The following is a 24095-nucleotide window of genomic DNA, read 5'->3' on the forward strand; positions in this document are numbered from 1 at the left end:
TTTTTAGATTGTGCCATTACTGAGTAATTCTAACATATGGACAGAGCATTTTTCATATTTGCATGATTTCATTGTTTAACCAATTGTGTTGAAAGAAACTTAAAGAAGAGATTACTCCTGTGTGAGCGGTGACATGAGGCACTTCGGTGTCAAAGGATTTTATATAAGGAAGTTAAGTAAGGCAGACTGAGAATTAGGGCTAAGGGCTAGAATTAGAGTCAATGCTTTGAATGCTAACTATATATACTCATGTATAATATACTACAACAAAACATTGATAAGTTGTGCAATTAATTCATTAATACTAACCTATTAAGATAGCATCAGTTGTGTATGCAGAGTGAATGAGAATGTCCAGCTCTGAGTCTGTATATCTTCATTTAGACACGTAATACTGAGATCGTGGAAGTGGTTCATTTAATGTTTCACAGCACTGTTGATGTGTTATATGTTATGTTTTTGATTATGAGAGTGCTTGGGTGTAAACATTTATGCAAATGTATCAGTGCTGCATGTGTATTCCGGGCATGTGCTTATATGAGAACTAGCATAATGCATTGCCGCATGTATATATGCGTGCTCTGTGTGCCTATATAGGATTTTGCTGAAAGATGTGCTCTGACCAGCCAATCCTTGTCCAGCAAATCCCAGAGGGTAATAATGGCTATTGGACCTTGGTGGATCCTCACATATGGAGCCTATGCAGCATAATTTGCTAGTGGAGGGATGAGCTCTAATGCCAAGAATATGTTAAAGATGCTGCAGCATATCTCATTTGTTAGCAGTGCTGCTGCTGTCTTCTCAAGGATATCAAAATGCCTGTCAGCACCTGGATGAAAATCAGCTGACTCAGATTCAATCTGTCTGTGATGAAAATTATGATGGCTGGAGTGGGGAAAATGTTTAAAACCGGGGTAACATCTTTATCTGTGACAATATCATCGGACACTCATCTATCTAAATGTTAACAGTGCCTCATGTTTTGTTTTGGTTTGGATTTTTTGTCATTGTCTGAGTGATCATGATGGTTGATTGCAAAAGTACCTTTTTCTTTTCCCAAACCTAACTTTTGGTCGTGCAGATCTGGCCATTGCAATCTACTTGCTCTTCCCTGCCAGAATGAATTACCAGGACCTCCCTGAACCTCTAGGTGAGGTGCCTAAAGAATTAAGAGATTCCAGCTGTGGCAAAATGTGACAGTCCTCCTCAACAGTAGTGACATCACTGCCCCCAATGGTTTGCAGGTTATTTCCTCACTGTGTTTGTCTTGTTTCTGTTCTTCAAACCAATAAAGACCCGGCTTCCTCAGAGACTGCTTCTTTAATCATAAAAACACAGATACTCACGTGAAGCAAGCAGCATCACACAGATCAGGATAATGAAAATGAAAAGGTGAAAATGTAGGAGAAAATCCCTTAACTGAAGGGTTCATTGGTGGGTCTTCAATGTACAAAACATCAGGATAATTCAGATAAGTGTTCCCAGAACCTTGCAACCAGGTAGTCCAGGCAGCTTGTACCTGTCAAGGCAGAGCTCCATGCTGGCTCGATCTGTCTGGTGTTTATGTAGTGTACATAAATGTACTGTACAGCCTCAGGACGCCTGACATTAGTTTCCAGAGGTACCTGGTTTGGTTTGATTGCACACTGGTGTGTGCATGTCAAGCACTGTCCTGCAAAGGGTAAGGTCATTCAGTGTTAGGCTGAGAGAGGAGGTGTGGGGTGCAGGGAGGTGGCCCAGGGTGTCAAGAGGGAATGTTGATAGAAAGATGGTAGCTGGGACTGCTGCCGCCAGCACAGTGGGGGCAGCCTGTAGCCCTGGGGCAGGAACGCTGCCAGAAGGGGCTCGGTATCGCCTGAATTGTCCTAGTAAATACACGCGGCTTGTGAGCCACAGGATTACCACATCGGCTCTCTGCTCTCACCACTGCAAGGCACAACAAGCTAGAGCCTTCCTTTTGATAAGCATTTCCTTCCACCGCAGAAACGCTCCAATACATCTATTTAGAGAGCTATCACCGACTCGAAAGTCACAATACCATTCGAAAAAGCGTAGCCGGAGCTATTTCTGCCACGAGCGGCGGCAAAAGGGAGAAGCCAAAAAAACAACAACTCCTCCCCGGCAGCCCGCTCCCTTTCGCAACGCTGCCGGGGGTGCGACGCCGAGCCCCGTAACCGCACCGGGGGCGGCCGCGGGGTCACCTTGGGCGAGGCGGGGCCGAGTGGGGCCGGGGGCAGGCGGCCGCCCGCGGTGCCCTGCGGTGCCCGGTGCCGCTCCCTCGGGCCGCCGGGCGGTCGGGGCGGGATGGGGGGGTGGGGAGGGCAGCGCCGGTCCTGGCCCCGGTGCTGCCGGCGCCGTGTCCCCGCGTGCCGCGCGCCCCCGGCCGCCCGCCGCGCGGCGCAGCAGGGCGGAGGCGCCGCCCCGGTCGTCATTTCCGCCGGGTGTCGGCGTGGGGGAGGGGGGCAGAGCGCTCGTCTCCTCCTCCGCGGCGGCCGGAGCCACAGGGAGCCAGCGCGGGGCCGGGGCCGCCGGGAGCCAGCCGCAGGCCGCGCCGCCACACGAGCCCCGGGCCCGCCCGCCGCCGCCTCGCCGCCGCCCGCCCGGCATCCGTCCCGCTTCCCCCCTCCCCTTCCCTCCCTCTCCCTCCTCCGCCGTCGCCGCCCCGGCTCGGCCATGGGGAACGCAGCCACCGCCAAGAAGGGCAACGAGATCGAGAGCGGTGAGTGAGGGGGGGCCGCTGCCGCCGCCCGGCCCCGCCGCCCCGAGGAGGGGCCGGGCCCGGCCCGCCCGCCCCGCGCCGCCCGCAGGCCCCGCGGCCTAGCGGCGGAGGCGCCCAGCGAGCCCCCGGCCCGGCCCCCGCCCCGCCCCGCCCCGGGAGCCGAGCCGTGCCGAGCCGTGCCGAGCCGTGCCGCCCGGCTGTCCCGCGGCAGGTGGCTGGCACCGGCGGGGGAGCCGCGGGCAGGTGGCAGCCCGCCGCCGGGAGGCAGCGCCGCGGCCCCGTTCATCCGCCGGGGGGGTCGGCCCGGGGCTGCGGCCGTGCCCTGCGTGCTCCGCTCCTCTCCTCTTCTCTCCTCACCGCCCGCCCGTGGCCCTCTCTTCTCCCGAGCCGCCGTAAAATGGCAGACAAAGGCACGGGTGGGCACTCGCTGCCCTCAGTGGGCTTCCCGCTCGGTTCCCCTCGCCGCCCTGGCACGGTGTCTAAGTGGTGCAGAGGCGATCCGGTCGGTGGGGGAAAGAGCGGCGGGCGTTATTTGCAGAAAGTTAACTTCCTGGCACGCTTTCCAGTTGGAAACTTTGGGTCTGTTTGTTGTGGATGGGAGAAGAGGCAAGGCGCAGAGAGCAGCCCGTTGTGCAAGCGCAGCGCTCTCCACAACAATGCCCTTTGTTATGGGAAATGCCACGGGCGGTCTGAGCACGGACAGGAGCTTAAACCTCCCAGTTACGCCTTGGTGTCTTTCTGCACTCTGTTTACTTTTCATACCCACCACCCAGGGCTGGGGTAGGAGCGGGTAACCCACCGTACACGGGGCAGCAGCTGCCCACACAGCGCGTGCCCTCCACCCGCACCCCACATCCTGATGCAGGACGAGGGACTCGGCTTGGCCGATCCAGTCCCGCTGTGCGGCTTCTCCTTCTGGTTCTCACGTGCCGTCTGGTTATTACGGGTTTCACAACACACACGTTCTGTGTGTGTGACCATTGGTGTTTGTATTGTTTGGCTGAGGACAGTTATTTTTCACGGGAAGCGTTTTAGCCTATGAAAATGGGGGTGGGTTGGATTGCTCAAAGTACTTCAGACAGCAAAACACTGTATTTTGCACCTAGCAGTGGCTGTATCGCTATTTGCAGTTAAATAATGCTACACCACAGAGAGCGTTTACTTCCTTTTTAATTATTTTTCCTGTATTACTAAATGCAGTGATTTTAAGTTGCAGAAATAGTTTGGCTCAAAACTCCTCTCTCTCCCTTTGCTGAAGAGTTCGCATGTGAAAATGAAATGCTGCTAGAGACATCAAGTTCAGATGTTCAATTACTCAGTATATTTAGCAGCCAGGGGCTCTGTAATGATACAACTTTGTAACAGAGAGAAGAAATTGATCATCATTGACATGCTGCTGGGAAAGATGAGGATTCATTTACTATGAGGATCAATAGTAGATGAGTACTATACACATACTAAACATTGCTTCTGATAATTTATTTTACTGGCAGTGGAAGCTGATATGTAATCTATTCATAGAATGCGTTGTATCTGAAAACTAGAGAAACATGAAGTGTGATAAAGCTTTAATGTTTCTAATACATATTCACACTGCCAAGACAGTTTTCCTGCTGTTTTTTCCTGGTATGTGTCCTTAATTGCATGTATCCCAAACTTCAGGGCACTTAGAATGAAGTAGTTTGAAGCGGTGACAGAAAAATACCCGGGTATGCCTAGTGAAAGTGATGTTATGCCCTTGATCCATGCCTACAGCTTATGGCATTGTGTGGATCAAGGGCATGCTAAGGTCCCCGAGAGAACAATGAAGGGTAACTTGGCTTCCTCTGATAACTACACTTGCTAGTTCATCAAGTGTAATTTGAGAGCCCTTCCCTATCTGTGGTCAGCACAGGCGAATGCTGTTCACCTAACTGTGGCCTTTACGCTCCTCTTATTTGTTTCAGCTTTCCACGTATTTTTGAACTTCTTCAGTTCTTGTTACTTCACTTGGGCTGCCTAGAGGAATAAAAATAGTTGTATGTGAATGCCAATAGTAGGATGAGGCAAACATTTCATAGGATTTCTAGGCAGAAGTTGAAAGTGAATGAAATCTGAATGCTGGTTAAGTTTCTTAAGCTCAGCTACCAAAAATCAACTCAGGCTTACATAGGTCAGAGGGCAAGATGTATATATGCGTATACAGAAGGTGGAATGTTTCAGTATAGGCTTTTCTGTTTTTTTTCCTATGCCTTTCTGTTCCAGGCTCTCTTAATGTGCAGTAGATTTTAAGGACCAAAATTAAAGTGATCCTTTACTAAAGAGAAGCCTAAGGCTCTGACTCTGTACCTGCTTTAAATGGGTTTGTCGGGTTCCCTGGGTATCTACAGGGCAAAACAGCCTACAGATTTTGAGAGTTTTTTAGAATAATAAAAGTAATCTAAGAGACACATTTGTCAGTCATCTTAAAAGTTTCTCTAAGTTTGATCCCTGATCCTAATTTTGCCTTTCATTGATCTGTTCTGTTGTTTTTTTCTTCAGCTGCTCTCAGTAGCTGAGAAATTTTCTTTAACCACCTATGCGTTTACCACGTGTTGACTTTTTTTTTTAATTGCATTTAAAAAAAAGTCACTAGGAGCTTACCTTAACTTGTTGCAATTAGTGTAGGAGAATGTTGACTCTAACATTCATTATCTTGGAATAATATATTGAAGTAACACAAAATAAAAGAAACAGCTACAACACATCTCTGAGCTTAAAAAAAGGTCACAGAGTATTTTACTTAATCTACTAAGTGGATCTGTTTAAAGATTGTCATTGATTTTATATAAAACAGAAATGTTTTACGTTTACTAGGGCAGTTTTCTAAACAGAAATGAATGTCAGCTCTGCAAATTGTAAAGTTCATTGAAAATATATATCTTTTTTTCTTCAGATAACTTGTTAATACAGCCTTTTGAAGTAATTGCTATGTACAGCTCCGATTTATTTGTCCTTTTAAATATCTAAGGGAGTGTCATACCTGGCAACAAAAAATTTCTTTAGAAGCTAACAGTAATCTCTCTTTCAATCACTTGGAAAATATTTGGGGGTAGTGATGTTCAAGAATAATTAGCTTAGATATTATCAGTTTCTTTCTTTTTAATCGCCAAACTGGATTAGAGACCAGGTGATTAGAGTGCACTCTTTGCTGACTGGAAGGCTTGTATATCTTCTCTCCATAGCTATTGAAACTACACTGCTTGGACTTCTGAGTTGTGCTGTGCAGGATTCTGATGGTCCTTGGCATTTTTTTCTGTAGCAGTATGTAACAGTAAACTGCTCTTAAAACATGTTTAAAATTACACTATCCAAGATTTTCAAATCATAATTCTGTACACATTGCTTTTTATCTGCTAGCCAGATCTCCAGCTTCCCGTATACGAGGGTTTTGGTAATCTCATGTCTTTAGTAGCTTCACCTTCTGGGGTCTTTAAGTCTCTAAGCGCTATGAATGTGGTATGGATGTGGACTCTGCATGTGAGTTTTATGTTCATTCACTCCTCCTCAGAGTGTTCCCTCTACAGTATCTTCATTTTGACAGAGTTCCTATTATAGTTGATTCTTCCCTTTTTAACTCTTATAATTATTCTGAAAGTAGTGTTCTTTTGAAGTGTGTTTGACAGGAATATTCAGCCTTCTTAATTTTCCTTTGCCAGTAGATCTTACCCTCCTTTTTTTCTTATTTTTCATGTGTGTTTGGTGCTGGGTCAGTCTGCTGTATTTACTCATTGAGAACTAAGAGACCACAAGTTCATTTCACGTGAAGACTGGCTGAGGCAAAGCTCTGTCACTGCTGACCTTGATTAGATTGAAATCAGTGAACTAGAGGTGAAAAGCTCCATGTCCATTATTATTCCAAGCTTGCTGATTCCTTGTCACTCTTCCAGGGACCCTCATTTCAGTGTTCTTGTTCATCAGCTTTTTGTCTTTTTTTTTGCTTATTTTGTTTGTGCTTTCTGATACTGAAATAGATAGCTTTTGGAGCCTTGTTTACACATTTTAGAACATCAGCTATTTATCAACAATCAGTATTTATTGTATACAGGGCAATTAAAATATATATATCGTAGTGATGTTATCCACAGAATCCATTTCAAATGTTTTTAAAGCTTCTTCCCTTATATTTTTGGACTTGAATTGTTTCACCATTGATTGATTAGATTTCAGCAATGTAGGATCCTATCATCTGAAAGTCAGAGGTAGTTACAATCACTTGCTGAACCAATACATAAAAATGTGTTTGATGGAATCATCAATGTAAGACTGTTGGTATACGCCATCAAAAGAGGCACGCTATTATTTTAGAATTCTTCTTTAATTAAAAACAAAATGCTTGTTCACAGCTTGGACTAGCAAAGAAAAAGACTATTATTCAGTAAATGATTGCCACCTAGGAGCACAACAAAAGGTCAGAAGGACCCCCAAGTGATAAATTAGTTTATGTATTTAGCTGTTGTAGTTAGGCCTTTAGACAGAATATTTTCAATTACTTGGCGTTCCCTTGCTGCTAGGTTTCTTTGGATTCATTCATTTAACCGTATACCCACATTCGTAGAAATAATGGAATCAAGTACCACAAAAAACAGTCAGAATTCTCGTTTTTGGGGAAGAGTTCCCTTTTTCCTTAGTGTGATGAAGCCTGTGTCTTTGCTGCAGACCACCTCATTGGTATAGGGAGTGAAATGTGGGCAGAGCAATAAGTGGAAAAACTGTAAGGACGCAATACTGGAAGTTAGTTTCGTGGGCTCCCCTGCCTGTGTGGAGGGGCGTATTCCCCCGCTGTGTATGAGGTTGTCTGGGATTCTTTTCCAGTTAGTTCAGTTCTTCCGTAATTGACACATCTCTCCTTTGGACAGAGCTGTGGAAAGGGCTTTGGATGACTGTCAGATTTTGTGTGTTTTGCCTGCATCCTTACTGAAGACATCATGAAGGGCTTGCTTGCCCAGAAGCCTTTTTTTTTTTTTTTTTTAATTTTAACTAGAGTAGTTAGTTTAATAAAGGGTATTGTCTATGCTACACAGCATGTGGGGTGCAGATCAGAGACACGTACAGTGTATTTTTTTAATCAGTGTTTCTGGTCATTTAAACTTGTAGAGTTTTCAGTGTTAGAAACCTCAAGTCACAGGGGATTTTTCTTATAAACTGGTGAAACTTAGGGCTGGAACTTGGCAAGGAGACTGCTCTGCAGCATTGCTCTCAGGCTCCGTCTTTGTTACAGGTGTTAGGTGTTATTTTATAAGCATTTCTTTAGGTTGCAGTTCTGCTTTTCTGTCCCCCTGCCACTTTTTTTCCAGCCTCTGTGTCCTCGAGTGTGCTGGAACAACTATTTATGAGACAACAAGGTGAACTGAATCTGAGATTGATCTAGGTTAAAAATAACCCTGCAAAAAAAGGGAAAGCGGGAGGGACTTAGGTTAACCTGGAGCAGCTGCCTGATCCCAGTGCCTGGAGCTAGGATGGTGGTGGCACCAGTGCAGGTACTGGCACCAGCATTGAGGTGAGAGCCTGCAGGTGCTGCAAGGGGAGCCGTGATGCTGGGGCTGAGCTAACCTGCACGTCCCCTTGGCCCCATGTGGGTTTTATCTTCTGATGTAGAAATGTTTCCTGGGGATTGGGGGACAGGGCAGAGTAGCGGTGGAGCTTGGTGGAGGTAAGTGAAGTGAGAAATGTGTTGTTTTAGGAACTGCAAACTGAAGAAATGTTTGCCCTCCTCCATTTTTTTCCTGGTACGTTGGGAGAGGATTACTTTCATTCCTGTGTGTAGCATTATTTATTTGTGTTATCCTAGGGGTCAGGCGGGCTGGCTGTGAATTACGATCCCGCTTGGTAAAAACACCAAACAGAATTTATTCTCCAAAGCATACAAGATCAGTTCTGGATAGTAAGGTGAATACAGACAGATAGGAAATAGAAGATAAAAGTGGGGCTAGTGGTCTGTGCAGCTGGAGAATCGGGACAAAGCGCTCTCAGGGTGTGTTCGTGTGTGTTGCCCTACGGGGAACTAAAAGGAAGACGCTGAGGTAGCTCTGCCTGTTGTGTTAGGGGTCAGCACAAGTGGATGGCAATCTATGCTGCTTTATTGAGCCTGCCGTTTGGCATCCTGTTAGCTGTTCCTTCAGCGTCACAGCAGAGCAACGTCCACTAAAGGGTAAGGTTTCACAAAACAGCTGAGCCCATCTGGTGGCTTGTGTTGTGGAGAAGCATGTTTTTATTCCTAGTCTCTTCACATGTCACAATTCCAATGTTTTTCCAATCCATTGTTAAGCTGCTTTACATAGGCAAAAAACTGGCTTTTATTCTTTTATGTTATCTACAATTATTTTGCAAGCCAAATCACTTTGCTGAGGTGTCAGATGGCAACAGACAGATTCAAAGGAAGCAGTGAAAGTGCTTCTGGCAATGAAATGGTGAGGTGGCAAGGAAGAAGGGCTCTCTTCTCAGTGCTGAGCTCTTAGATTAACTCAACAGTCTCCTAAGACCTCACCCTGCTAACTTCTTGCTAAAATGATTACTCCAAACCACCTCTTTGCCGTCTGCCTGTGTTCATGTAACAAATTACTTTGTCTCACAGCTCAGTTTTTAGTGAGAGGTGTTAGCACCTAGCAGTTGGGCTTGGTTTACTCAAGCATTTAGAGCTAAAAGGGTTGAGAAGATAGAGTAAAACATTGCTTCTTTCCATCTCCACACGTATAAATCTTTAAAACAATATTTTTTTTAACTTAATTTTGTATTTAACTTCAGTTGTCTTTTGCCAATTTGATGTTCAAACAAGTGTACCGAAGTTTTTTGTTTCATTCGTTCACTTGTTCATTCATTAAACTGTTTTCAGCTGTTCTTTGATAAGAGGGGTTCATCTACAATCATAGACAGCTTGGTAGCTTATAGTATAATGAGTTCTCATGTACATTAGTGGACACGTATATTAATTAATGTGTTTCTGTGTAAGTGTTTGCGTAGTAAGGGTTAGGGTGTGAGGACTTGCCCTGTGTGTTGTGTACTGTTTTCAAATGTAGTGAAGGGTTGGAAGCACTTTGCATGTGTGTGTTTAAACAAACAATAGAAACAAAAAACAGCCACATTTTTTTTAATAACTTGAGACTAGACAATTTGTTTTCAGTTTCTGTACTTTGGCCTATTCATAGTTTTGAGCCATAGCTTTGAGGGTTTCAGAAAGTCTTTCAGAAGAGTTATGTAAATATGCTCTACGTATTAGAGATAAATGGGTCTCTAGACTATGAGAAAACAAAAGTATTTTCCATGACATGGCTGTTTTCTACTAGCGAAAGCCTGATGAGTGTTTTGAGCTAAGTTTGCTCCTTACAAATGGCAGAGAATTACTCTTCTACCTTGCCCTGATGGTTTCTTGACAGGTAGTGTCTGTTTGATGGACTAAGTGAAATAGTAAGACAGCTTACCTGTGATGTTAAAATGAGAAGCCTAGAAATCTGCCTTCCACATAGTAGATGAAGGCATGTCTCATCTGGGTGGTATGTAAAGGTTAGTTTTGTTATGTCTGCCTCTTGTTTATCCCTTTGTTAAAATACTGGAATGTGTGAAGAGAAGACATGGTGAACTCTAGTTTATTTCATTCAATTTAAGATGCTTGCAGCAAGTGCGTACTTGATAACCTACTGCACTTGCTGTTACTGCTGGTCTATAAACCCTCAGACTTCCACAGTCGCAACATGATTCAAGGAATTAAAACAAAGGAAGCTGCGTTTCTGGCACAAAGAAGGTGACTTTAAAGACAAAAAAAGATTGCTATTTTGCCTCTATCTGGAATCCATTTGCTCTTCCCTCGTGTGAAGTGACATAATTAAGGGTGTATGTACTCAGATAAATCAGCAGGTACGCTGTAATAGTAATTAAGGTTAGTTTTGATTAATATGATATTAGGCAGTTTGAAATTCTTTGTTTGTCTTACAGCAGGTAACAGTGATAGCTTTATTGTATATTTAAATTCTAATTGTTAAGCATATGATAATCTAGCCTTTCACTGGGAAAAGTGTGACTTAACTGCGCCAGATCTATCATTAAGATAAAGTTTTTAATGCAAATTACCTGTATTCAAACATTTTATTATTAACTGATCCATAAATTAATTAATAGGAAGCTTGGATTTTTAGTCAGGATTTCTCATTGAAAAATGGGCAATGTGGTGAGAGACAAAGCATTACGTGGCTAAAATCATGCCATACTGATCTGAAAGAGCTTGGTATTTCCTAATAGGAGATGGTATTGTGATGAACAGAGGTGTATCCTCACTGACTGCTGGAAGACTGCTTTGTACTGGGCAGGCTTTTAAAATTGGAACCTAGAGTCACATTTGGTCCATATGAAAAGCTGTGTGATGGAAAGGAGACATCCCATGAAATCGAGGACTAAGGGCACAGTGCATGTCCCCACGTCCCAGCACCGGCACTCAGCTGTGTGGATGATGGGTTACAAGGTCCTGCACTGCTGGGCTGCAGCACCGTTATTCAGCAATAAGGTGCTGAATAATGTAATGGCTTCTATGAATCTGAAATTGCAAACTGGTTTTGCAATTAGTGTAGGTCTACAACAGCTTCATGTGATGTGGGATTAATGGGGAAGTTCAGGATGTGTAGTGCTTCTTAATGTTTTTTTTGGGGTGTCTGGTGGTTCTTTTGCAAATTAGCAGATTTCTTTCATCTTTGATTTTCTTTTGGACTGAGGATCAAATGTAAAACTGGTAGGGAAACAAGATTAGCTTCAGTTTTTCACTCAGACTGCTCTGATACCAAGAACCATGTAGTTTGTCTAATTTTTGCCTATTCTTATGACACTATTTTTTGCCAGACAATTGCTTTTTTTTATTCTGCCTACAGAATTATTGCATGTTTACTATTCATACACAAGATACCTTTAATTTGCATATTAACTTAGTTTTTTTTAATGTTGAACTTTGTGCTAGAACATTCTTGAATTTCAAGCCCCTGTTTTTTTTTTTCCCCTTCTGTTTTTGTTGTTGGGTAACATTTGTTACCTTTGGTAGCTTTCCCTTTGGCATAATAAATGTATTGACTTTTCAGTTAATTGTATCAAACGTGTCCCATGCAAGCTGAACACCCAGGAACAGGTTCACAGAAGGGCAGCAAGGATGGTAAAAGGTCCTGAATGGTTTCCATGTGAAGAATCGCTCTGAGTGACAACTCCCCAGTCTAGAATAGAACAGCTGTGGGAGGATACGATTTGTACAACTGTGTGTGCCACAGGAAGGGAGAAGTGCCCTGTGCGTGGCCTGTTCTTGCTTTTCTTAAGCAGCCGGTGTTTCTGTTGTCTCTTTCCTTTTGGACCGATACCAGTTTATCCCTGATAAAACATTAGAGCCCTCCTTGCGAATGAGCAACTAAAGGAAAAGAGAATGGTGAGGCACCAGATAATTTGCAGGGCAACTGCTGATAAAAGGAGGAACGTGGGTCAAGAAATGTAAAGGTATGGAGGCAAGGGGAGTGCTAAGCAGAGCGTGGTCTGGGTTTTGTCCATGTTCTTCCCTCCCTGCAGAGGGAGCTGACGATGGCTGGCCAGAGGTGCTCAGCCTGAAGGAGTGGGAGTAGATTCCAGGGGGTCAGGGTCATTCTGCAGAACTTCCTCCTGGGTCAGAGCTGATGGAGGGGTCCTGCATCAGGTAGAGCCTCAGAAGGCAGGTGTATAAATGCAAGGGTGAGGTAAGAGGGTCGTCTGGTCCCACCCCTGCTCGAGGAGGGTGCCCAGGACCATGTCCAGGTAGCTTTTAAAGATCGCTGAGGAGGAGACCCCGCAGCCTCTCTGGGCAGCCTGTGCCAATGCTCCTCACCCACACAGAAAGAAGTGCTTGCTGATGTTTAGATGGAACCTCCTGAGTTCCAGTTTGTGCCCAGTACCTCCTGTCCTGCTGCTAGGCACAACTGAAAAGAGCCTGGCTCCATCTTTGCAAGCCTGTGCCCCAATCTCCTCTCCTCTGTGCTGAACAGTCCCAATTCTCTCATAGGAAAAGTGCTCCGTTCCTTTCATCAGCTCGGTGGCCTTACATTGGGCTCTTGCCAGTATGCCCACATCTCTCTTGTACTGGGGGGGGCAGAACCAGACACAGAGTCTGCAAGCAGACAGCTGCAGTACTCCAGGTACACAAAGCCCAGTTGCTTATTTTGCTTCTGCCACAGAAGGCAGGTGTGCTAGGCATATTGTGTAGCTTCAGCTATCTTTAGTGTTTTACTTTGATACTTGTTGAGTCCCTTATTTACCCACAGCCCGACCTTTATGCACTGCCTGTATTCTGAACTGTTCTGGGCTGTTTTCCTGCAGTCTGACATAAGGCAGTTTTCCATTGCGCTGCAGAAGTCCATTGTTTTCTGCACCAAAGTGGTGCTTCTGGCCTGATCTTTTTATCATGATAACTGTTGGTGTTACTTCTATGCCTTCAAATGGGAATATGTCTTTAAGGGACAGTGTCTCTTTAGAAGTTTGCTATTTTCAGGACCTGAACTGCTATTTTAAAACTGTTTCCTTCAGAAGAGGACTTTTCTTTGTTTTTAGCAGATGTTTGAAAGCACGCCATTTATTAAAGAAAAGCATTTGCCAAGTAATTTACAGGGAGAATATAGAACATAATTTGGCCAAGTAGCCATTGTGCTTTTCAACCTCAGGACAGTGTTGTGTGATGGTTTGGTTTAACGTCTAAACCAGTTATAGCCACAATTACTTGTTGGTACTACTTAAAATGCCTTTCCAGAAGGCCCGTTGGAGCAACTTTAGAGTTTCTGCTGGGTGAGAGTTGTGTTTTCAGATCAGATCCCGATTTTTGCCAGTATGACAACTTTTTAAAAACAAAACAAAAAAAAAAAAAACATGGTCATATTGTCTCTGGATTGTTGTTTGAGACTCTAATTACAAAGTTTTCTTCAATGTGCTGCTTAAGAAGCAGTTCCATGACTGATTTTCTTTGGCAGCAAAGCTGCCGTGGAAGCTCCCTGATCGCCCCTGCTGTTGTGCACTGCGCTACAGTTTGCTACTCACCCTATCCTGATACGGTGGTTTTGAGGATGGCTCTGAAAAAGTCACTGAAGTACCTGGGTTAAAACCTCTGCTTCCCCTAGCTCTCCTGTTCAACTCATTCAGTTCATGGAGCTGTTTTAAACTGTGGCCCTACCTTGTATTGCAGTGACACGAAGAGGGGATGCAGAAAAGGTGAGGGGGTTTTGCCACTGCAGAGAGCACACTAAGCTTTCTCTGACGGGAGGGAGCAGAGGCTAGCCATCACATGGTGCTGATTGCCTCACCTCTTAGGTGTGTTAACCTGAGGTGGTTGTTAATTTGAGGGGATCAGCCTTTCCTTCAACCAGCAATGCTGCTGACTGATTTTTCTAAAGGTACACGTTGACATGCCCCTCTCAAATGCTATCAGCAGCGTTTGCCCTATTTTTGCTTACTGCTGTGATTAAGTAGTAATTGTGATATTTTAGTTCTGTTAAGTGTGACTGCCTTTGTGGTCATCAGAGCATGATCTATTTTGACAGTTAGTGAGAGGATCACCAGCTCTCCTCTCTATATTTTTAATTACTCCAGAATGTGCTCAAGAATTTTTTAGGACAAATAAAACTGGAAGATGACTAATGCATGGATGGGCATTTTAGATACAGCATGTGGGTAGGGAGTGACAGGAGGAAGACGAGACATGCAGCCCAGTGTTGTAGTACAAGAGATGCGAAGAAACCAGCTGCTGAAGCTACCTAACTGATGAAATAGGGCTAGTGGTATGAGAACTGTAAATGTAGTGTAGTCTTTTACAAGAAGAATGAAAGATCTCCTGCATTTTCATCTTCTGCAGCTGAGTTGAATTTTCCAGTCACTGGCGAAGACACTGATTTTCTACGGGGTTGTTTGTTTGTTTTCTGTGTGAAGCAGAAATACAGTTTGTAGCCTTAGTGCCTTTTATTTCAAAAGATAACTTGAGGTAGCTCTGCCTTCCTTTGTGTGAAAACGCCAAACAGAAAATAGTGGTTGGCTGCTTTTCCACACTTATATTCAGAACATGGTAATTTTCTCCACCAACTAAATTGACTCATTCATTTCCACTAATGCATACAAACTTGTTTGTTCTACTGCCAGTCTTCTAGTTGAGAAGACTAGCCCAAAATACGGAGTCTGGGAAAACAGTAGAGTTCAGTATGGAAAGCACATAAATAGAAGCCTTTCATACACAGTCCCTTCAGATGTGTTATGAAGAAGCTGAGCAGCAAAGCAAATTTGTTGATCTTGAGATCCTGCTTGATACTTGTGCAGCCCTTGAGAGAGATTTATAGAAGCTGACTGCAAGTTGTGAGATCAGAGTTGAGATCAGCCACGTTTACAAGAAGCAGAGCAGTGGATAGAATTGGGGTTTCTCTCAAATGGTGTGGGGTTGCTTGAATAAACTGAGGAGGGAAAGAATTATGCGAAAGTTTAGATTTCCTGTTGAATGTACATTGAATCGTGAGGAAGTGACATCTAGTGGGTTTGGGGAAAATGTACACTGTAGCTGCAAACATGGGATACATGCAGCATTATGGGCGTAAGATACAGTATTGGTGGCTTTCTGAGAGTCAAAGTGTAGTGGTAAATACTGAGGAAGGAATATGCAAGACAGTGAAGTAGTAGTGGCACTAGTCCCTGTGAAGCACTTGGTGCTGTACCGGTAGCAGCAGTAGCATTATAGCATGAGGAATGTTTTCCCTCATGCAGAATGCAGAAGTACACTGGAGTTATGTATAAAAATAAAAGACCATTGACACAGTTGGGTGTAAAAGCCCGGTTTTCCTGCATTGTTATTGAGGAGCATTAAATTTCTGATGTGGTAGAAAAAGAGTCTGATCATGCTCGGAGCATCCAAAAATCTCTGGAGGCTGCTCTTTGGGACTCTTGCCTCCTTGCTTACAAGAGGCTGCTGGACTTCAACTCATGCTCCAAGAATATGACCAAAGAGGGAATCTCCCTATTTGTGGTTACATCAAGAGCTATTGAATAAAAAATAGCAATGCTTTTCCTTCCCCCCCCCCCGGTATTTCATCATACGGCAGAGCATATTTTTTCATGAAAGATTAAATTGCAGGTTGGAGGACGGTTATCTGAAATGTACTCGATTGTCTGCTGCAGCAACAGCAACTTTGCAGTATCCTTTGATAGACAATTCTTGAACCACAAACAAAAACAGTACTTCAGTTTTATAGCTGCCTGTTCTTACTGGTGTGGTTTTGTGGTCTAAACACAGCTTAATTGTCACAGCACTGGATATTTTAGAACTTAACTTAGATGGCTGCTATGTGAAGTACCAAAATACTGTGTAGACATTGTTGCTATTAAAAAGTACTTCTGGCTAATAGGTCTTCTTAAGAGCTTTGTCAGTGGTGATGGTATTTAAGAAGGGACAGCAAAATTAAAACAGCTATGAAAGATGACATACAAGCAGATATAAATCCGGTCCTTCAAGTTGTTACAACTTCAGAAAGCAAATACGTAGTCGTAACAGGATCCTGATGTTTACATCTTATGTGAATGCCGTCTCTATAGACATACTTCAGTAAAATCATATAACTGAAGGAAAATCAGTTTGAACAAGTGGAAGAAGACTTTTTTTTTTTTTTTTTTTTACCCCCTACTCCATGAATGTTTCAGGTCAGAGAAGGTGAGGACAAAGGTAACTTCTATTTCAGCAAACCAAATTTACACCCTGAACAAGAACAGCGTTTTATGTTCAAACATGTTTGCAAATATGATATTGTTGAGTGGTACGTTTGACTTGTAATTTAAAAAATGGAAAAGAAATATATAGTTAATATTCCAAAAGTTATGCGTAGCATTCTTGTATACTTAATTTTGAGTCTGTAATATGCATTAATATTTTGTAGAGTTACATGAGATACTAGAAGAGATCAGGGATCAGTCTGCGTAACCTCCTTACAAATAGGCCATAAATCACTGGCAGTCTAGTAGTGATGGTGATGAGCTTGTTATATTCTGTGATTGGGGTGTCCGGTTAAAGGTAGAAAAAAAATGGATATATATGTTCAAAGCTGGATTTTTGGAACTAATTAATGAGTAAGTGGTCTGCTTTCCTCCTACCACCATTTATTCATAGTAGTACGGTACAGTTAATCTAGATTTTTAGCACCCCTCCCCAAAAAGCATTTTTGACAAGTCATTTTCACTTTAAGAAACTGAAGAGTTTTACAATGAAACCAGATACTGTGGTGTTCTGTTAGACAATACAAGTTTAAAATTTCCATTAATTCAAGTTGCATGATGCAGTGTTACTTGGTTATTTATTAACAAAGAGTCTAGCTTGGGAACAAATTATGAATATCAAGACTATTTGTCTTAATTCTTTGTTTCTATTTTAGTACATGTAGCAACATCAAAAACGTGAATATCTTAATGGAAAGAACAGAAAATATTTTTCAATACAGTGGTTTTAATCATAAGCAGCATTATTATTGTCACTTAAAAAATACATACACACACATATACATAATTGAGTTGGGGATTTCTTTCCTGCAAACGGGTGTTTGTACACCATGTATCTGTCTTACTTGTTTGATCTTCTACAATTTAGTATAGAAATTACCACGGGCTGTTAAGAATGTCGTTCGTGCTGAATTTTACCCCTCAAATACTTAATCTGCTCAGATCATCAGGAAGACACTTCTGAAATTGTGTACACCTGATTTCACTGTCATAGGGTACTTTTTAACTCTTTGAATCTCATGTAGGTACTTTCATGAAGGTATCTCCTTATATTTTAGGATAACAGGGAAATTGTACATGATAAACATTAGTGCCTATTTTGGATGAAGCACTTGCGTTTGAGTACTTCTAATGATGAGCTATGTATCAGATATAATTTGATTTGCTTACAGTAAAGTTGATGTTATTTCAGGGTAGTTTTCAGTATCTTGTCTGATAAGAACAGAATGATTCAGACCCTTAGGACATACATTTCTTTTGCTGCCCCTTTTTGCTATCACATTTGTGGTATTATGGTGGGACATATTTTTAGTGAAAGTGAAGGATGGAAATGCAGCTTTCCTGTTTTTGGTAAAGGAAATAAAAACCCCAAACTCAAACTGATCAAATTAATGTTTTCAAATCAAACCACATGCAGTGCCCAGGTGCGGTGTTTCAGCCAGGAGAAGTGTAGGAGTGGGGGAGTGTACCTGCATCTCATTTGGTTAAGGTGTGTGTGCTTCTGAAGGGGAAATCAAAGGCATAGCAAGACAGCCTCAGTTACAATTTGCACAAACCATGGAATATGGCCTGTGGAAAACCTGGCTGAGTGTAGCTGAAGGAGACTTATTGTGGACATCTCAGTTTCATTTCTTCTTTGCTGGTATAGGTAAGATTTAGGTATGCTCCTTGTAAGTACGCAAGATAAACTGCAGAAGAGCATCTTGCCTACTCTGCTCCAGTGGTGGAGTGGATGATGGAAACAGGTAGACAACAGCTCAGGTCAGGTAGGCAGCAATGTAGGCTTGCAGTCCTTGCCTTTCCTGACTCACGGCTTTAGTGATATGCAATGTCCTGAGGATTACTTTGCTGTGCTATCTAGTCATATTCCTTTACTTTTGACTTACAGTTTATTATTTATACCGACAAGTAAAAACACGACTTATCAACTGGCACAGAAGTTTCCTTTCATGGGCAGTTAAATAACAATATATGCTTTCTGTACAGAGAGTGCTTCTGAGATTCTGTGATTACACACCACCAGGCCTGTATACAGTGTCTCAGTTTATGTTGCAAAATTGGTGCTTTCTTGCTACTAAGAAAGTTTGCAATTCTTATAAATTGAGTAACTTTTTTAAATCAGGTTTTAAAAAAAAAATCAGTTCTGTCAGACCTTTATGGTTCAAGAGTCAGCTTAAAAATGAACTCTATGCTCTTAGAGCTCTGATAACAATCAGAGGATTCCTTGCCTGCACAATGTAAAATAAGCATTATTATTCTGAGCGCAAGTAATTTATTAATTTATAGGGAATTGAATTTGTTTCTGTTATTCTTGTGCATTCTTAATATAATTCTTCTTGGATTTTTCAGATGTATTTAGCATACACACAGACTCTTTTTTGGTGAACTCTTTTTAAGTGTCTTTTCCTTTAGTTCTGTTTCAGCCAGATTAGTTTTATGTTTATGATGTTTTTGTTCAGATTAGGATTTTTATAGCAATACCTCAAACTATTTTCTATTGAAGTTCGATGTGAAGATATTTGATTTAATATGTTAACAAAGCTTAGCAATATGATAGAGAATAAAACAAACATGGTTTTATGTTTTTACAATTCTTATCACGTTATGGAGAAAAAATCTTCAATGCAGTATTACACCAATTTTCTCCATTGTATTAAAAAGTGAAATGATTAAGTAGCCTTTGAAATCTTAGCTGTTTTATATTCCAGGGTACTTAAGCAGTTAAGGGATGATAAGATTCTGGATCTGTGAGTGCAGGTGTTCTTCTGAGTCGTAGTACAGGTAAAGTAAATGTAAGGATTAGAAAGAAACCTGAAAAGAAGGCAAGGAGATACAAATAATTGTTTGCAATTGGAAATATGAAAGGAACCAAGTATCTTCAAAATCTGCCATTCTTCTGATAAAAAACTTCTCTGAAAGTATGTTAGAGAGAGAGAGACCTCCCTTCACAGCTGATGAATGACCTCTTGATCTAGATAATGCCATAAGGTGATACTTGGCTCATAGATTTCTTTTCTAAAAAATAAAACTTTAAGCTTCTTTAGTCAAAATGAGAAAGAAACTGCTTATGTTGCAATATCAATTTTAAAAAAGTAGGCAATGCAGAATTAAAATTACCTGGATGACCACTGCAGCTCCTTTGTGCAGATGTGTCATAATAGAGAAAATTACAAGATCATATGCTCCTTCTCCCACTGGCTTATCCCTCATCCCCTGAAAGGATCTTGTTAACTTTGTTGCACAGGACACTGAGCTGTACTCGTGAAGAATTTTTTTCTTACATTTTGTTTGCAGTACATATCAGTCTTCTTTTTACTGCATGTTATTCTTCTCCTTGTGAGCTTTTTACAAAAATAAGTTTAGTATACAGCTGCTTTGCAAACATTGAAATTACCTTTACAATATCTCATTAAATGAGCTTCTGGTGTTTCCATTTTACTAGCAGGGAACTGAAGCATGAAGAGATGAAGGTAAAATGTTTACCTTTCTTTTAGGGAGCTCTGCCAGATGTGATAAAGGTTTATTTTTCAGGGCATAAAATACATGAAATCCTCTGAAGTATATAGGTGCTGATTATATAGCTTTCTGTGGCAGTTACAAATGTTAATTCTTCTTCGGGAAACAGGTGTCCAAACACTTTTTGGTCATGATAGGATGGATAGAAAAGCAGCAGTACATGCAGGTGAAAATAATTTGGTTTAAGGAACTTGTCACAAGTCAGGATAACATCTCCATCGCAAGGGTGGCATTCAGTAGCCATCATCGGAGTGCCCTGCAGCTTTCTGGAGCTGTGTGTCTTTCCACCTTGTGCTAAAGAGCCTTACAGAGAAGTTTCCTTCACTGCGTAGTGCTGAACAAGTGCCAGAGCAGTTCAGTACACTGTGCTGCTTGAGGTATGAGTCTGTGGAAAAAGGTATACATGATTGTTATAATGCACATGTAAAAGAGGGGATGTTACTAAAACAATTCTAGTTCAGTCTTTCTTTTACTTTTGAATACCAAAATATGAAATTTAAACGTGCTTTAAATGTAGCTTTCTGTTTGAAATAAGTTACACAAACAAGTACTTGTTTATAAGTACTCTTAAAATCACAGTTAAAAGCACACCCTTCTGTGCTGTAAGAACAGAAATGTGTCCTGCTATGGCATTCCAATATAAAACTGTTTGTAGATGCGATTCAGCTCTTAACCGAGGTCAAACCACAGTATTTGTTGACCTTCCTACGTAGGCTCGATGCACTGAAAATCTGGGCTGTTAAACTTGGGAATCATGTGATTGTCTAAATCCTCACTTCTCAGTCGTGATGTTCCAGAAAAACAAGGCAGAGGCAAGGCAATCAGGCTTAAGAGTCCTATCGCTTTTAACCATTTCTGAATTTTGCTGGGGAGAGGATATCCTCTAGGAAAATGACTAGTTTTTAAAAATTAGTTGTCACTATTAAGCACCTTTCATCTGAAAACTGGTAACTAACTGCAAGTGTTTGTTAAACAATTAACTTCTTAGAAGACTTAGGCATACAGGGTTATACTGTGTCCTCTCGTAATTATTGGAGGCTTGTAGTAACGCTTCTGGTAACTTAAAATAATGTGTATCTTCATTTTTTGCCAGTCATGCTTTTGAATTGGCAAGTCTGTAACAGAGAGAAAACTATACCTTATTTTATGGCAATTAGTATATCAATTTACTTCACGTTCTTGAAGTGCTTATTAATTTTAGCTCAAAATAGATCAAATGTACCACATGTGACTGCTGTATCATAATACTACTTATCTATTTTTAAATCTAAATGGACTCTGGGAAAGTACTTTGCAAACTTTTGGCTTCTACGGCAGAGCAGGTTTTCTACGTATTTCTGGGTAAAGTGCCTCCTAATGGGGTCGTGTATTATCCATTGGCCTTTCTGGCCATGTTTCAAGGCTTTTATGTTTATTATTCATAAAAAGCTGAAGCAAAACTGGAGCAAATTGTGTAAATCCTCTCTTAAAATGAGCAAGCCAGGGAGACTCAATCTTCATTTCAGCCCTACATCGGAATGATCTGATATTGTAAAGGAAAATGAGATGTATACTGAAAGTTGTGAGCTCAATTATTTTATGGTATTTTGGTTTGTTAACGTTTTCTCTGTGAATTTACATCAACATAAAAGAAATATTGCTTCCCTCTATGTTATAGGCTTTTCAAAATGTATTAAATGTCTCAAGTGCCTATTAAAATATATTGGCTGATGGAAAGTAAAATCTTTGCCCTTCTTACTCTGTAATTATGGAGTCATAGAAAAACAACTCAAAAGTTATATAAAGATTAGTATTTTCTTTATAATGATCAATTGGGATCTCTTCTGTCCCCACAGGATGTGGTCCAACTTAAATATTAGGATTTAGCTAACAGGATCTCACCTCCCCAGATCATCAAAGCCATGAAAGTGAATAAATCTCTAAGGCAGCCAAGGATTTCATTTTTTCCTTAGGTTGCAGGCAGCTGTAAAATAAGACAGATGAATCTAGGGAGAGCAGAGGAAGCGTTACTGGAATGCCTGGTTCCATGGCTGTATCTGAGTGTGCGATTGTGTTGTACGCTCACTGGAGTGTGAGTGGCTTACCGGCGTAAATGTGTGTAGTTACCACTTGTAGTCATTCAGTTGTTGGTATTTTTGTCTTTGTAACTCCAACAAGCAGCACCACAGGGGTGACACCAGCATTTTAACAAAGCCTGATAAAAAGAACATTCATTGTCTTTGCAGCCCAAACTACATCATAATTTGGGAACTAGAAGAGTACTGTTAGGTCACAAACATAGACAAACACAATCCACAACAGACTGGGTGTTTTTATTGCTTAGCCTGTGTTCCAAATAGCATTAGTTCTACATGCTTGTGTTTGGTTTTTTTTTTGGTCTGGTCACTCTTCATGCTGCAGTCTTGGATATAGCTGAAGAGAACACTCTGAAGTTGGAAGACATTTTTTTTAATTTCATGTAGAGATCAACACGTTAGTGGTGCTGCAACCAGTGAGTTTTATAACTTTAACATCTCAACCAGTATCCTTAGCAACATCAGGTATAAATTAAGGACAATAGCAAAAAAGATTTAACAAAAACTTATGTTTGATGTATTGTTTCTCTCAGCATGCCCAAAGTCTGTCCGTAGCTTGGTATTCATATCTTGAGTCAGTTATTACTAAGTCTGAAGTAACTAAAATATTGAAGAATATTAAAGTGGGTGTTTTGTCCTTCAGTTATGCGCAGTTGGCAGTCAGTAACTAAATTCAGTTTACATTTCAGTTTAGGAACTGAAGTGAAAAAAGCTGAGATAATGAGATTGTGTTGAATCTGTATGGGGCTGCAGCCCTCTAAAATTATTGTCCAAATTAAGGAATTAAGGCTGGAATTGTTTATAGACATGAGTCTTAAAGTGTCCTTTAAGTTTAAATGGCTGAATAATTATAACAGGGAGAAGTTGGGCATTTCTTCCCCTACTCCATGAACAGTGGTAGGATAGACTTTCTTTTTTTTAATCTAGGCAAATTTTAACTACATACTTGGAGACTTGTCTGTACATCATCTTTTGCTTTTTGTCTGATTTGCTTTTCATTATTTTTTTAATGAGGCCATAGTGATACCTGGCACTTCTTCCCCCTTTTAGTGTGAAAGAATACAGTTAGTCTCTTTGTTTGGGAGAATACAGGTGAACCTGTGTTTTATTGCTCTATATCTTATGCTCAAAGTAAGGTTTTGCCTCTGCTCACAGTACTTGTTTCAGACATGGAGCTCATCATGTCCTTCCTTAGCCCCTTGTTTGTTTTACCTCTGTCCTACGTCAGATCCCTAATTCAGATCCCTGTCGTGCACCAGGACTTGTTTTCTTGCCTGTTAGCCCTTCCTCTGCTTCATTTCTTACAGTTCTATTGCAAAATTCTCGTTTTTGACTGAGTAGCGGGGATTCTGGTATGCTCTCATATCGTATGTTCCCTGACTTGGTATCATGGCTGTTCCCAAAGTACACAGTTAATGACAGAGCATAGGAAAATATTTTTACTTTAAGCTATGTATTAACAGTTCACTAGTTATCAGTAAGCAAGGAAGAAGGCATAGTTTCCTTTATCTTTTTTATTTCAGCCTGTTGCATCAGTAATTGATCTCTAGGTTGCTATCATATCTTTATCAGACCTATTTCAATCTTTTGAATCAACATATTATCTTGGGAGGCCCTGAGTTGTGCTTCATTTGATTTAGGATAAAAAGCAGGCCTTCCTAAATGTGCCTTTTGTTTCTATATACTACTTATTCTCTTAACTTGTAATATGCCAGCCAATTAAAAGTGTTTATTGTTCAGAAGTGTGATATTAATCCATTTTCTTGGCTGATGCAACACTTGTTTTTTTTAGCAATGACACTTTTGAATTTGAGGATGCTGATTTAAGCATGTCAAACACTAATATGAGTACTATCATTTTTGATTTAAAAATTAGTCAGATTTTTTGGAAATTGTTTTCAGATTTAAACCTTAGTATTATATTTCAGGTCACCAATTATTTTTAGACCACACTTACAGATTAATGAAAACAGGTGAAATGTATGGTAGAAAACTCAGTATATTGAGCAGTCGGGTTGAAATTAGAAATATTTGAACATGTAACT

General features: G+C 41.4%; 1 protein-coding gene across 1 annotated transcript in view; it reads left to right on the top strand.

Moving 5' to 3' along the window:
• Positions 1–2449: 2449 nt before the first annotated feature.
• Positions 2450–24095, top strand: part of PRKACB (protein kinase cAMP-activated catalytic subunit beta) — a gene marked incomplete at its 5' end in the record, with an annotated part of 69180 nt that continues 47534 nt past the window's right edge. The window contains one exon of the mRNA XM_084291385.1: positions 2450–2719. Coding sequence (XP_084147511.1) covers positions 2674–2719 — 46 coding nt within the window. The remainder of the gene's footprint in view (positions 2720–24095) is intronic.

The sequence above is a fragment of the Netta rufina genome (genome assembly GCF_964035555.1).
Source record: "Netta rufina genome assembly, chromosome: 8".
Taxonomy (NCBI): domain Eukaryota; kingdom Metazoa; phylum Chordata; class Aves; order Anseriformes; family Anatidae; genus Netta; species Netta rufina.